The sequence below is a fragment of the Pristiophorus japonicus genome, chromosome 17, assembly GCF_044704955.1.
Source record: "Pristiophorus japonicus isolate sPriJap1 chromosome 17, sPriJap1.hap1, whole genome shotgun sequence".
Lineage (NCBI taxonomy): Eukaryota > Metazoa > Chordata > Chondrichthyes > Pristiophoridae > Pristiophorus > Pristiophorus japonicus.
Window position 1 is genome coordinate 32,092,058 of NC_091993.1, and position 13,675 is coordinate 32,105,732.

A 13,675-nucleotide genomic window follows, 5' to 3' on the forward strand; every position below is an offset into this window, starting at 1 on the left:
ATAATGTGGATAAATGTGAGGTTATCCACTTTGGTGGTAAAAACAGAGAGACAGACTATTATCTGAATGGTGACAGATTAGGAAAAGGGGAGGTGCAAAGAGACCTGGGTGTCATGGTACATCAGTCATTGAAGGTTGGCATGCAGGTACAGCAGGCGGTTTAGAAAGCAAATGGCATGTTGGCCTTCATAGCGAGGGGATTTGAGTACAGGGGCAGGGAGGTGTTGCTACAGTTGTACAGGGCCTTGGTGAGGCCACACCTGGAGTATTGTGTACAGTTTTGGTCTCCTAACCTGAGGAAGGACATTCTTGCTATTGAGGGAGTGCAGCGAAGGTTCACCAGACTGATTCCCGGGATGGCGGGACTGATCTATCAAGAAAGACTGGATCAACTGGGCTTGTATTCACTGGAGTTTAGAAGAATGAGAGGGGACCTCATAGAAACGTTTAAAATTCTGACGGGGTTAGACAGGTTAGATGCAGGAAGAATGTTCCCAATGTTGGGGAAGTCCAGAACCAGGGGACATAGTCTAAGGATAAGGGGGAAGCCATTTAGGACCGAGATGAGGAGGAATTTCTTCACCCAGAGAGTGGTGAACCTGTGGAATTCTCTACCACAGAAAGTTGTTGAGGCCAATTCACTAAATATATTCAAAAAGGAGTTAGATGAAGTCCTTATTACTAGGGGAATCAAGGGGTATGGTGAGAAAGCAGGAATGGGGTACTGAAGTTGCATGTTCAGCCATGAACTCATTGAATGGCGGTGCAGGCTAGAAGGGCCAAATGGCCTACTCCTGCACCTATTTTCTATGTTTCTACTCACTGGAATTCAGAAGAATGAGAGATGATCTTATCGAAACGTGTAAGATTATGAGGGGACTTGACAAGGTGGATGCAGAGAGGATGTTTCCACTGATGGGGGAGACTAGAACTAGGGGGCATAATCTTAGAATAAGGGGCCGCCCATTTAAAACTGATATGAGGTGAAATTTCTTCTCTGAGGGTTGTGGATCTGTGGAATTCGCTGCCTCAGAGAGCTGTGGAAGCTGGGACATTGAATAAATTTAAGATAGAAATAGACAGTTTCTTAACCGATAAGGGAATAAGGGGATATGGGGAGCGGGCAGGGAAGTGGACGTGAGTCCATGATCAGATCGGCCATGATCGTAATAAATGGCGGAGCAGGCTCGAGGGGCCGTATGGTCTACTCCTGCTACTATTTGTTATATTGAAATTCATTTGCCGATCACACACCCAATTGTGTAAGTTTATTAATGTATTTTGTCGCAGCGATCCTATGTGTTGACGACACTCCACACCCCGGCCAACCCGTGGAGAGTGGCGACTTGGCGAGATGCTGCAGGGCTGGGAGCCCCTGTGGGAACTGGACCCCAAGCCAGAGTCAGCACCTGGGGCAGGAGCATCCCTGGGCGACAGGTTACGAACACAAGAATTAGGAGCGGGAGGAGGCCCTATGGCCCCTCGAGCCTGCTCCGCCATTCAAGAAGATTATGGCTGATCATCGAACTCAACTCCTCTTCCCCGCCCGATCCCTAGATTCCCCGAGACTCCAAACATCTATCGATCTCGGTCTTGAATATACCCAACGACTGAGCCTCCACAGCCCTCTGGGGCAGAGAATTCCAAAGATTCACCACCCTCAGTGAAGAAATTTCTCCTCATCTCAGTCCTAAATGGCCGATCCCTTATCCTTAGACTGTGACCCCTAGTTCTGGACTCTCCAGTCAGGGAAACATCCTCCCTGTATATACCCTGTCAAGCCCCCCCACACATTCTTGTACATTTCAATGAGATCACCTCTCATTCTTCTAAACTCCAGAGAGCACAGGCCCATTCTACACAATCTCTCATCACAAGACAGCCCTCTCACCCCCAGCAATCAATCTAGTCAACCTCCGTTGCGCCGCCTACAAGGTTGAACAACACCCTGTTTCCGGGGGTCTCTGTTGTACATTCTTTGCACGACGGCAAGCGGGAGAGGGTTCTGTTACCTGGCAGCTGCCATTCGGAGTACTTCTGGAGAACGTCGACCAGCTCACCGCCGTATTTGTCCAGCTTGTCCTCGGTGACTCCGTCAATCCGCAGGAGGGCCTCCGGCTCGGACGACAGCGTCTCTGCGAAAGACACGGTTCCATCATTAACATCCGTTGAAGGACGATCGGGAGATCGACGCCGAGCCGAGAGTTGTGGAGGTGGGACCTGAACACTTTCCTGCCATAATCTCAATTACCATGAACGGCATTGTTTGGCCCCAATTTTTCCTTTTGTTTTTAAAGCAGTTTTCACTTTGCCTTGTAAAAAGAAATGAAAGTGCGACTGCTATTTTGTGAGGAAGCGCGAGAACAAAGGGATGGCTCAGATCTCCGTCAAGCATACCCCTGCCCCGTCCGCCAACCTCCCTGAAACCCCACAGCCACAATCCCAATCCAATGTGTCCTGTGCGCAGGGAACACTCAGCCCAGCACCACGAGAAACAGGAAAACATCACGGATTTTACACCGGATTGCAGGGCTCCCGATCCCCTGCACGTCAGCGCTGCCTCATTCTCTCGTAAAACGCAGATTATTGTGGTGGACCTGAGCACTAGTGCAGTGCCGAGGGAGCAGCGCACTGTCGGAGGGGCAGCGCCGAGGGAGCGCCGCACTGTCGGAGGGGCAGCGCCGAGGGAGCGCCGCACTGTCGGAGGGGCAGCGCCGAGGGAGCGCCGCACTGTCGGAGGGGCAGCGCCGAGGGAGCGCCGCACTGTCGGAGGGGCAGCGCCGCACTGTCGGAGGGGCAGCGCCGCACTGTCGGAGGTGTCACCTTTCAGGTGAGACGTGGACATAAAAGGTGTCCTTCCCAATATTAATCCCTCAACCAATGTTACTAAAACAGATTATCCGGTCATTACTGTTTGTGGGAGCTTGCTGTGCGCATATTGGCTGTGGCTTTTCCCTACAACAGTGCTTCATTGGCTGTAAAGCACTTTGGCACATTCTGTGAGATCATGTAAGGCGCTGTATAAATTACAAGTCTTTCTTTTTCTTTCATCAGAACCCTGATCAGGAATGTCCTTGCGCAGTGAGTGATTGTCAGGTAGAATGTATTTCCAGGTGGCAGCGAAGGCTAAATGCTGGTGCATGTAACCAGTACTGTGATTGGGGAAACTCACGGTCCTGTCTGTACGGTGAGCCACAGGCTCTCCCCATATCTACCTTTCCTTTCCATGCTCAAAACATACCTGCAATTCTTTTGATGGTGGCAGTGTTAAAGATGTTGAAGTAATGGACACCATAGATTTTGCCCAGGCGCTTGCAGAGCTCAGTCAGCTCGGTCAGACACTTCTTAACCATCTCCTCCCGCTTGGAAACGTTCTTCATCACGGAGCTCTTCTGCTTCCTGATGCTGCTGGCATTGTCCGTCGCCTGAAAGTCCACCTTGGGACAAAAACATAAATACCCAGTTACACAGTACCCCATCAGAACACAGTAAATACCCAGTTACACAGTGCCCCGTCAGAACACAGTAAATACCCAGTTACACAGTGCCCCATCAGAACACAGTAAATACCCAGTTACACAGTGCCCCATCAGAACACAGTAAATACCCAGTTACACAATTCCCCTGTCAGAACACAGTAAATACCCAGTTACACAGGGCCCTGTCAGAACACAGTAAATACCCAGTTACACAGTGCCCCATCAGAACACAGTAAATACCCAGTTACACAGTGCCCCGTCAGAACACAGTTAATACCCAGTTACACAGTGCCCTGTCAGAGCACAGTAAATACCCAGTTACACAGTGCCCCATCAGAACACAGTAAATACCCAGTTACACAGTGCCCCATCAGAACACAGTAAATACCCAGTTACACAGTGCCCCGTCAGAACACAGTTAATACCCAGTGCCCTGTCAGAGCACAGTAAATACCCAGTTACACAGTGCCCCGTCAGAGCACAGTAAATACCCAGTTACACAGTGCCCCGTCAGAACACAGTAAATACCCAGTTACACAGTGCCCCGTCAGAACACAGTAAATACCCAGTTACACAGTGCCCCATCAGAACATAGTTAATACCCAGTTACACAGTGCCCTGTCAGAGCACAGTAAATACCCAGTTACACAGTGCCCTGTCAGAACACAGTAAATACCCAGTTACACAGTGCCCCGTCAGAGCAAAGTAAATACCCAGTTACACAGTGCCCTGTCAGAACACAGTAAATACCCAGTTACACAGTGCCCCGTCAGAGCAAAGTAAATACCCAGTTACACAGTGCCCTGTCAGAACACAGTAAATACCCAGTTACACAGTGCCCCGTCAGAACACAGTAAATACCCAGTTACACAATTCCCCTGTCAGAACACAGTAAATACCCAGTTACACAGTGCCCCGTCAGAACACAGTAAATACCCAGTTACACAGTGCCCCATCAGAGCAAAGTAAATACCCAGTTACACAGTGCCCCGTCAGAACACAGTAAATACCCAATTACACAGTACCCCGTCAGAGCAAAGTAAATACCTAGTTACACAGTGCCCCGTCAGAACACAGTAAATACCCAGTTACACAGTGCCCCATCAGAGCAAAGTAAATACCCAGTTACACAGTGCCCCATCAGAGCACAGTAAATACCCAGTTACACAGTGCCCCGTCAGAACACAGTAAATACCCAGTTACACAGTACCCCGTCAGAACACAGTAAATACCCAGTTACACAATTCCCCTGTCAGAACACAGTAAATACCCAGTTACACAGTGCCCCGTCAGAACACAGTAAATACCCAGTTACACAGTGCCCCATCAGAGCAAAGTAAATACCCAGTTACACAGTGCCCCGTCAGAACACAGTAAATACCCAATTACACAGTACCCCGTCAGAGCAAAGTAAATACCTAGTTACACATTGCCCCGTCAGAACACAGTAAATACCCAATTACACAGTACCCCGTCAGAGCAAAGTAAATACCTAGTTACACAGTGCCCCATCAGAGCACAGTAAATACCCAGTTACACAGTGCCCCGTCAGAACACAGTAAATACCCAGTTACACAGTGCCCCATCAGAGCAAAGTAAATACCCAGTTACACAGTGCCCCATCAGAGCACAGTAAATACCCAGTTACACAGTGCCCCGTCAGAACACAGTAAATACCCAGTTACACAGTGCCCCATCAGAGCAAAGTAAATACCCAGTTACACAGTGCCCCATCAGAGCACAGTAAATACCCAGTTACACAGTGCCCCGTCAGAACACAGTAAATACCCAGTTACACAGTGCCCCGTCAGAACACAGTAAATACCCAGTTACACAGTGCCCCGTCAGAACACAGTAAATACCCAGTTACACAGTGCCCCATCAGAGCAAAGTAAATACAGTGCCCCGTCAGAACACAGTAAATACCCAGTTACACAGTGCCCCGTCAGAACACAGTAAATACCCAGTTACACAGTACCCCGTCAGAGCAAAACATCTGCACGCTCATCGAGCGACAAGTTACTTTTTGGAACGCAATCGGGAGACCAAGCACAAGTGAGAAGGCAAATATCAATGCAGGAGGTCAGACACTTGGGGGGGAGGGGGGGGAGGGGGGGGGAAACCTTCGCATAGTTTGCAACCGCCGTTAGTGCCTCCGGGGCGTAAACCATTTCTGGCCTGGGGGTTTGGGGGGGGGGGGGGGGGGGTGGAGGTTAGCAGAGATGCAAAACCAGTAGCCCCGTGCTCCCGATGGTGGCGCGGGGCTGCTGCGCCTCCGCCAGTGACTTCACAGCCATGCGCAGCAGCCAGTTTTCGCCCCGCGGGTCATGACCCGGGCTGGACTCTGCCTGTCCCTCGCCCCACTGCAGAGCTCGCGGCATGCCCTCCCCTTTAATGGAAGGGGAGGACTCTGTGATCGCGCAGCGCTACGCGGAGAGGCCTCGTGGCGCTCGACATTCCCGAGGTTCGCTCCCCAGACTCGTCCCCGAGAGGAAGTGGAACGCCCGACATTGGGCTGTACTGCCTCTCAGGGGCAGTAACCCCAAATTTGGCCGCGGGGGTGGGACGTCCGCACCGGCCACAGGAAATCCCGCCTTGCCAAGATTGCTGCCTGCAAGTGGGGCAATATGCAACGTCGGCCCGTTGAATTCTACATTGGAATGAACGCACCTGAAGGAAGCCCATCAGGACCTGCTGTGCTCTCTCCCCCGCGGTTACATAAGCCACTGCTTGGTCATTGGCCGTGATGAACAAATCCTCGCTCAGAATTCTGTCCAGCACCAACTTCCGAAACAGTCGTTCTACGTTGTGACGGGAATAGGCAGCACCCGCTCCAAATATGCCGGTTTGGACCCTGGCATTTTTACAACCTATTGGCGAAAGTTCAGTTAGCTTTTGGGACTTTAGGTGGTCGGAGAATAAGCTGCCACAGAACCTGATCAGACATCTCTCAATACAGCGTTGCACACACGGAGGGAGAGGAAGAATGCGTGCCCACGGAATTCAGAACCACAGCTCGCCTTTGGGGTTTCAACAAGAGGGTTCAAAGGTTAATGTTTTCTCTTCCTTCGTGCTTTCTGTCTTAACTTGTCCTGGTGCTGTTTTAAGAAAGAAGGATTTACATTTCTATAGCGCCTGTCGCGATCTTAAGGCATCCTAAAGCGCTTTACAGCCAATTAAGTACTTTTGGAGTGCAGTCACTGTTGTAATGTGGGAAACGCAGCAGCCAATTTGCGCACAAGCACAGCTCCTACAAACAGCAATGTGATAATGACCAGATAATCTGTTTTTAATGATGTCCGCGACCCTCCCCCAGAGAGAGACCTGGGATCTCCGCTCTCATGGCACTATTTGGACGGCAGGGAGCACCACCCCTGTCCTCACCGACAACAAATGGTTGGGTCATTCATTGTTTTACCTGCGCTTCACAGTAATCCATCCGTTGTAAAATGTTTTGAGACGTCCCAAGGTGGTGATAGGGGGCGGGGAGAGCAGGAGAGCAGGAGAGCGAGCGGGCGGGGAGAGCGGGGTGGGGAGAGGGAGAGCGGGCGAGCGGGGCGAGCGGGGGCGGGGAGAGCGGGCGAGCGGGCGGGGGGCGCGAGCGGGCGGGGGAGCGGGCGAGCGGGTGGGGGAGCGCGGGCGGGCGAGCGCGGGGAGCGGGCGGGGGGAGCGCACGGCCGAGCGGGCACGCGGGGAGCGGGCGGGGAGCGCGGGGAGCGCGCGAGCGGGCGGGGGCGCGGGGAGCGCGCGAGCGGGCGAGCGGGCGGGGAGCGCGCGAGCGGGCGGGGGCGCGGGGAGCGGGCGGGGGCGCGGGGAGCGGGCGGGGGCGCGGGGAGCGCGCGGGGAGCGCGCGAGCGGGCGGGGGCGCGCGCGAGCGGGCGGGGGCGCGGGGAGCGCGCGGGGGCGCGGGGAGCGCGGGGAGCGCGCGGGGGCGCGGGGAGCGCGCGAGCGGGCGGGGGCGCGGGGAGCGCGCGAGCGGGCGGGGGCGCGGGGAGCGCGCGAGCGGGCGGGGGCGCGGGGAGCGCGCGAGCGGGCGGGGGCGCGGGGAGCGCGCGAGCGGGCGGGGGCGCGGGGAGCGCGCGAGCGGGCGGGGGCGCGGGGAGCGCGCGAGCGGGCGGGGGCGCGGGGAGCGCGCGAGCGGGCGGGGGCGCGGGGAGCGCGCGAGCGGGCGGGGGCGCGGGGAGCGCGCGAGCGGGCGGGGGCGCGGGGAGCGCGCGCGAGCGGGCGGGGGCGCGGGGAGCGCGCGCGAGCGGGCGGGGGCGCGGGGAGCGCGCGAGCGGGCGGGGGCGCGGGGAGCGCGCGAGCGGGCGGGGGCGGGGAGAGCGGGCCGGGGCGGGGAGAGCCGGGGCGGGGAGAGCGGGCGAGCGGGCCGGGGAGAGCCGGGGCGGGGAGAGCGGGCGAGCGGGCCGGGGCGGGGAGAGCGGGCGAGCGGGGGCGGGGAGAGCGGGCCGGGCCGGGGAGAGCGGGCGAGCGGAGCGGGCCGGGGCGGGGAGAGCGGGCGAGCGGGCCGGGGAGAGCGGGCGGGCGGGGGCGGGGAGAGCGGGCGGGCGGGGGCGGGGAGAGCGGGCCGGGGCGGGGAGAGCGGGCGAGCGGGCCGGGGAGAGCGGGCGGGCGGGGGCGGGGAGAGCGGGCGGGCGGGGGCGGGGAGAGCGGCGGGCGGGGGCGGGGAGAGCGGGCGGGCGGGGGCGGGGAGAGCGGGCGGGGGCGGGGAGAGCGGGCGGGCGGGGGCGCGGAGAGCGGGCGGGCGGGGGCGGGGAGAGCGGGCGGGCGGGGGCGGGGAGAGCGGGCGGGCGGGGGCGGGGAGAGCGGGCGGGCGGGGGCGGGGAGAGCGGGCGGGCCGGGGCGGGGAGAGCGGGCGCGCGGGGGCGGGGCGCGCGGGGGCGGGGACAGCGAGCGGGCGGGGGCGGGGAGAGAAAGATAAAGAGAAGGCTGGAAAGAGAGAGCAGAGGAGAGGGAGGGAGAGAGAGTAGGGGAGAGGGAGGGAGTGTGCGTGCGAGGGGGAGAGATAGAGAGCGAGGGAGAGAGTGAGAGTGCGGGAGAGAGAGCAGGGGAGAGAGGGGGAGGGAGAGCGCGAGCGAGAGAGAGAGTGCGAGAGAGATAATGAATGAACGAGCAGGAAGAGAGAAATGCAGAAAGAAAACCATGAACCCACCTTGAGCCCAAGATGAAAGTAACCTACTTTTCTAATTAACAACATATCACAAAACTCTTTGATGCCACCCTCGCTTGTCACTTGGTGATCAAATACACCAGCCTGTCCTCGGCAAGGGATCTGGCAGCAGACAGATCGTTGTAAAGAATCTGCGCTTACCCAGGAAGATATCGACCAGCATGTTGAGGGTGAGCCTGCTGGAGGGCTGGCCTGCATTGCGTTTCCGTCCATTGACACTCGCGCAATGCTCCTGAGCAAATCGCACAATCTGCTTCACTTCATCGGTCACATCCCTGGTCTTGTAATTCTACAAACAACGAGAGGGGTTGAAAGAAAAGAAAGCAAGTCCAAATCATCTCCCCAAGCAGATTATACTCAGAATCCCACCTCCTGACGCCGTGATGCGGCGTGTTGGGGCATCCCTGCGAGCGCTCGGCAACCAGCGCCCTGCTCAAAGCTGTGACCTCAATGAAGAGCGAGTCAGGAATGCCGCACTGCACAGCTCACCACCGGTCCGCACTCACAGTCTTAGAGTAACAGTCTGATGCCCCAGATAGGCGGCCATTCACGAAGCATATTGTAAGTGCACAGCCATTCATAAAATGGCAGAGGCGTTTCGTACATGTCTTCCGGCATCATGGGAACAGATGCTGGAATACTGGTCTGTAATTCACGATCATATGGTGTGTATATTGTCCATCTCCACCTCATTTTATGTCAGTTTTGTGCTTTCCCCACAGCCCTACAAATTTTTCCCATCAAGTATTTATCCAATTCCCTGTTTGAAAGTTACTATTGAATCTGCTCCCACCGCCCTTTCAGGCGGCACGTTCCCGATCACAACAACTCGCTGCGTAAAAATAAATCTCCACATCTCCCCCTCTGGTGCTTTTGCCAATGACCTTAAACCTGTGGCCCCTGGTTACCGACCCTCCTGCAGGAAACAGTTTCTCCTGATCTACTCCATCAAAAACATTCATAACTAGTATTTCAGTCCTAGTAACAGTAACCAGTAGTCAGTACTAGTATCAGTAACCAGTATTTCAGTACTAGTAACAGTAACCAATATTTCAGTCCTAGTATCAGTAACTAATATTTCAGCTAAACGTACTTTCTTCCGGACGCAGTTGTCACAGGTCACTTCCGGGTGTTCTTTGCAATACTGGGGGTTGAAGCCATTCTCCCCAAAGTAGGCCAGCAGCTGGGTCCTGCGACACTCCAGCACGTTCTCGCAGTAATGGACCATGTTGTACAGGTTGTTGAAGTGGGTCTGCTTGGTGAACTGGTTCCCGTCTTTCTGCACTGCAGAACACACACAAGGGCACAGTTTCGATCAGATGAACAGAAACCACAGCAGCTGATCAAAGCGACAACGGGCTGGAACTTGGACTGGGGCATCTCACGGCCTGCCCAGTTTGTTAGATTCTGTCCCTCACCCTTCAGCTCAAACTATTCTTGCACCGCCCGCAAACTGCTGGAAGCGCGAGCTGATGAGGTGCGCGGTCAACGGGACCTGGGTGAACAACCGGGCCAACAGCCCGTCTCCGTAACCCGTGAGATTTACGGAACGAGAAACAGAAACGGCGGAGGAGGAAATCAGATGAATTAGAGTCAAATCGAGTACAGAAAGAGAAAGAAAGAGAGAGAGAGAGAAAGAAAGGTTGGATTAAGTGAGAGAAGAGAGACAGAAAGGAAAAGATTTATTTTTAAATTTTAAAAACCTTGAACGATTTACTACTGTAGGAATGAGACTTCAACTGTTCCCTTTCTGCGCCTCCGAGGTCGAGTGGCATTGCAGGCACATACATCCCATTATTAAAAGGGTTCTTCAGTCATTAAATAGCATTGGCAAATTTCTGCGGCGAGTTTCATTCGTATTGACGGTATAAGTGCAGCGATTATTGACACTCATGGGGAGGTTGCGAGCGAGTTCCGTTTCCCCGAGGCCAACCGTGAATCGGCCTGACACCTGCGCGGTTGGCCTCGGGGAAACGGAACTCGCTCGCAACCTTCCCATGAGTGGCGTTTTGCAAATCCCACCTCGCCACTAATAGATGTTTGTTTTTTTTAAAACTTGTGGGGTTTTTTCTAACACACTAATAAAGGCGTGCGCATAAACCTCGCCGTTATCTGCCCAGCAAGTTCTGGGCAATTGCGACTGACTTGAGCTTTTACATTTCCCCTCCCCCAGTGTCCTTTTCCTCCTCTCCTGGAGGCACAGACTCTCCCTGGGGTTTGGTGACTATACTGTGGCTATTGTGTATGAACAGGGAGAGAGTGAGTGCTACTGGACTATTCCACTGTGACAGGCACCACATCAGAGCCCGATGTTACTCTCGCCCACTAACCACCCGCTTGCACGCACATGTTCGCACACATACAGACACACATGCCCATTTTCATTAGATAACAAATAAAAAGAACTCGTATTTATATTGCACCTTTCACGACATCATCACATCCCAAAGAGCTTAATGCAAGATCACCGGCTGATCCGTTCCCCAGCTTAGCCCCAGGGGCACTCGCAGCCAAGTGCAGCACTCCCACTCACGACCCAGCCAAGATCAGCTAACTCCACACCAACCCAGATTCGAAATTGAACCCTGCAGTGTGTAACTCGGTGCTAAACCAGGGCCTGGAAGCACTAGGCCTGTGTGGGGGAAACACGGCAGTCAAGTTGCACACAGCAAGCTCCCACAAACAGCAATGTGATAATGACCAGATCATCTGTTTCTGTCATGTTGACTGAGGGATAAATATTGGCCCAGGACACCTGGGATAACTCCCCTGTTCTTCCAATAGTGCCATGGTATCTTTTACGTCCACCTGAGGGAGCAGACGGGGCCTCGGTTTAACGTCTCATCAGAAACACGGCACCTCCGACAGTGCGACGCTCCTTCAGTACTGCCCCTCCGACAGCGCGGCACTCCCTCAGTACTGCCCCTCCGACAGTGCGGCACTCCCTCAGTACTGCCCCTCCGACAGTGCGGCACTTCCTCAGGACTGCCCCTCCGACAGCGCGGCACTCCCTCAGGGCTGCCCCTCCGACAGCGCGGCACTTCCTCAGGACTGCCCCTCTGACAGTGCGCCGCTCCCTCAGGACTGCCCCTCCGACAGTGCGGCACTCCCTCAGTACTACACTAGAGTGTCAGCCTGGATTTGTGTGTTCAAGTCTCTGGTGTGGGGACTTGAACCCACAACCCTCTGACTCAGACGAGGGTGCTACCCACTGAGCCACAGCTGACAGTATAAAAAGTACAACTTTGCGCAGTGAATGAAGTTTCTCAGAGGCTCCATTTCCCCAAATTGTGGGAACTATTTTCTGGACAGTCTCATGAATCCCCGACACAACACTGGACTATTTGACTGTGGCAGGCGGCATGACCGAGCCTGCTGATTTGCTCAGACTACAAAAGCCAGGGTTTTTAATTCCACAATCCCATCAAGCACCATTAAGGCCTGTTAGTCACTCACCTTGGATGATACGCCTGATCCTGGTGACGTCGCTGTAACTGTAGAACAGGATACAGTGGGATGTTTCCCCGTCTCTGCCTGCACGGCCCGACTCCTGGTAGTATCCCTCCATGGACTTAGGCATCGTGGCGTGGATCACAAAGCGAACGTCCGGCTTGTCAATCCCCATGCCGAAGGCAATGGTGGCACAAATCACCTGGTGGGAAGACACAGGTCCAGGGCGAGCCCATCTAACCACGGGGGCCGCTCATTCCATCAACCTTCAGTCCCCCGTCACCACCCCCGTGTACCACACAGATCGGCACTTCCCTTTTACATATTATGAAGCTCTCATTCGTGCCTTTGTTATCTCTAGACTTGGCAACTCCAACGCACTCCTGGCCTGCCTCCCACATTCTACCCTACGTAAACTAGAGGTGATCCAAAACTCGGCTGCCCGTGTCCTAACTCGCATCAAGTCCCGCTCACCCATTACCCCCTGTGCTCGCTGACCTACATTGGCTCCCGGTTAAGCAACGCCTTGATTTAAAAATTCTCATCCTTGTTTACAAATTCCTCTTATGGCCCTCACCCCTCCCACCCCCCATCTCTAATCTCCTCCAGCCCCCTCCTCCCACCCCCACAATCACCCTCCGCACCCCCCCCACAACCATCCCCTCCCCCCATCCACAACCACACCTCCCCCTTCCCCAGAGATGTCTGCGCTCCTCTAATTCTGCCCTCCTGACCATCCCTGATTATAATCGCTCCACCATTGGTGGCCGTGCCTTCAGCTGCCTGGGCCCCAAGCTCTGGAACTCCCTCTCTAAATCTCTCCGCCTCTCTTTCCTCCTTTAAGACGCCCCTTAAAACCTACCTCTTTGACCGAGCTTTTGATCACCTTCCGTAATTTCTTCTTATGTGGATCGGTGTCAAATTTATTTGTTTTGTCTTTTAACGCTCCTGTGAAGCATCTTGGGACGTTTTACTACGTTAAAGGCGCTATATAGATACACTTTGTTGGTTATTGTTGGGTATATTTGCGGGATTTTGCTAAACTACCAACAGTAAAACAAGAGGGGCAGCCTTTCTCCCAGGTTTCACAAGTCTTTCACTGGCTGCTGCAAAAATTCTATTGCACAAGATTAATGGGTTTCTTAAAATAACAATTGTAATACTGCCAATCTAGATTTCAGTTACATGGAGAGACTGGAGAAGCTGAGGTTGTTCTCCTTGAAGCAGAGAAGGTTAAGGGGGGGATTCGATAGGGATGTTCAAAATCATGAGGGGTTTTTATAGCGTAAATAAGGAGAAACTGTTTCCAGAGGCGGAAGGGTCGGTAACAGAGGGACACAGGTTTAAGGTGATCGGCAACAGAACCAGAGGGGGAGATGAGGAGATTTCTTCTTTCACGCAACAAGTTGTTGTGATCGGGAACGCGCTGCCTGAAAGGGCGGTGAGAGCAGATTCAATAGTAACTTTCAAAAGAGTATTGGATAAATACTTGAAGGGGTAAAAATTGCAGAGCTGTGGGGGGGGAAAAGTGGGACTAATTGATTGGCTCTTTTAAAAAGCCAGCACAGCCACGATG

At 54.6% G+C, this 13,675-nt stretch overlaps 1 protein-coding gene across 2 annotated transcripts in view; it reads right to left on the minus strand.

Moving 5' to 3' along the window:
- Nucleotides 1-13,675, minus strand: part of blm (BLM RecQ like helicase) — a 69,603-nt gene that overhangs the window by 8,282 nt on the left and 47,646 nt on the right. For both annotated transcript variants that reach the window (XM_070858576.1, XM_070858575.1), the window contains exons 15-20: nt 12,106-12,301; nt 9,743-9,933; nt 8,791-8,938; nt 6,150-6,349; nt 3,242-3,437; nt 2,013-2,135 (exon numbers count right to left, since the gene is read on the minus strand). In XM_070858576.1, coding sequence (XP_070714677.1) covers nt 2,013-2,135; nt 3,242-3,437; nt 6,150-6,349; nt 8,791-8,938; nt 9,743-9,933; nt 12,106-12,301 — 1,054 coding nt within the window. The remainder of the gene's footprint in view (nt 1-2,012; nt 2,136-3,241; nt 3,438-6,149; nt 6,350-8,790; nt 8,939-9,742; nt 9,934-12,105; nt 12,302-13,675) is intronic.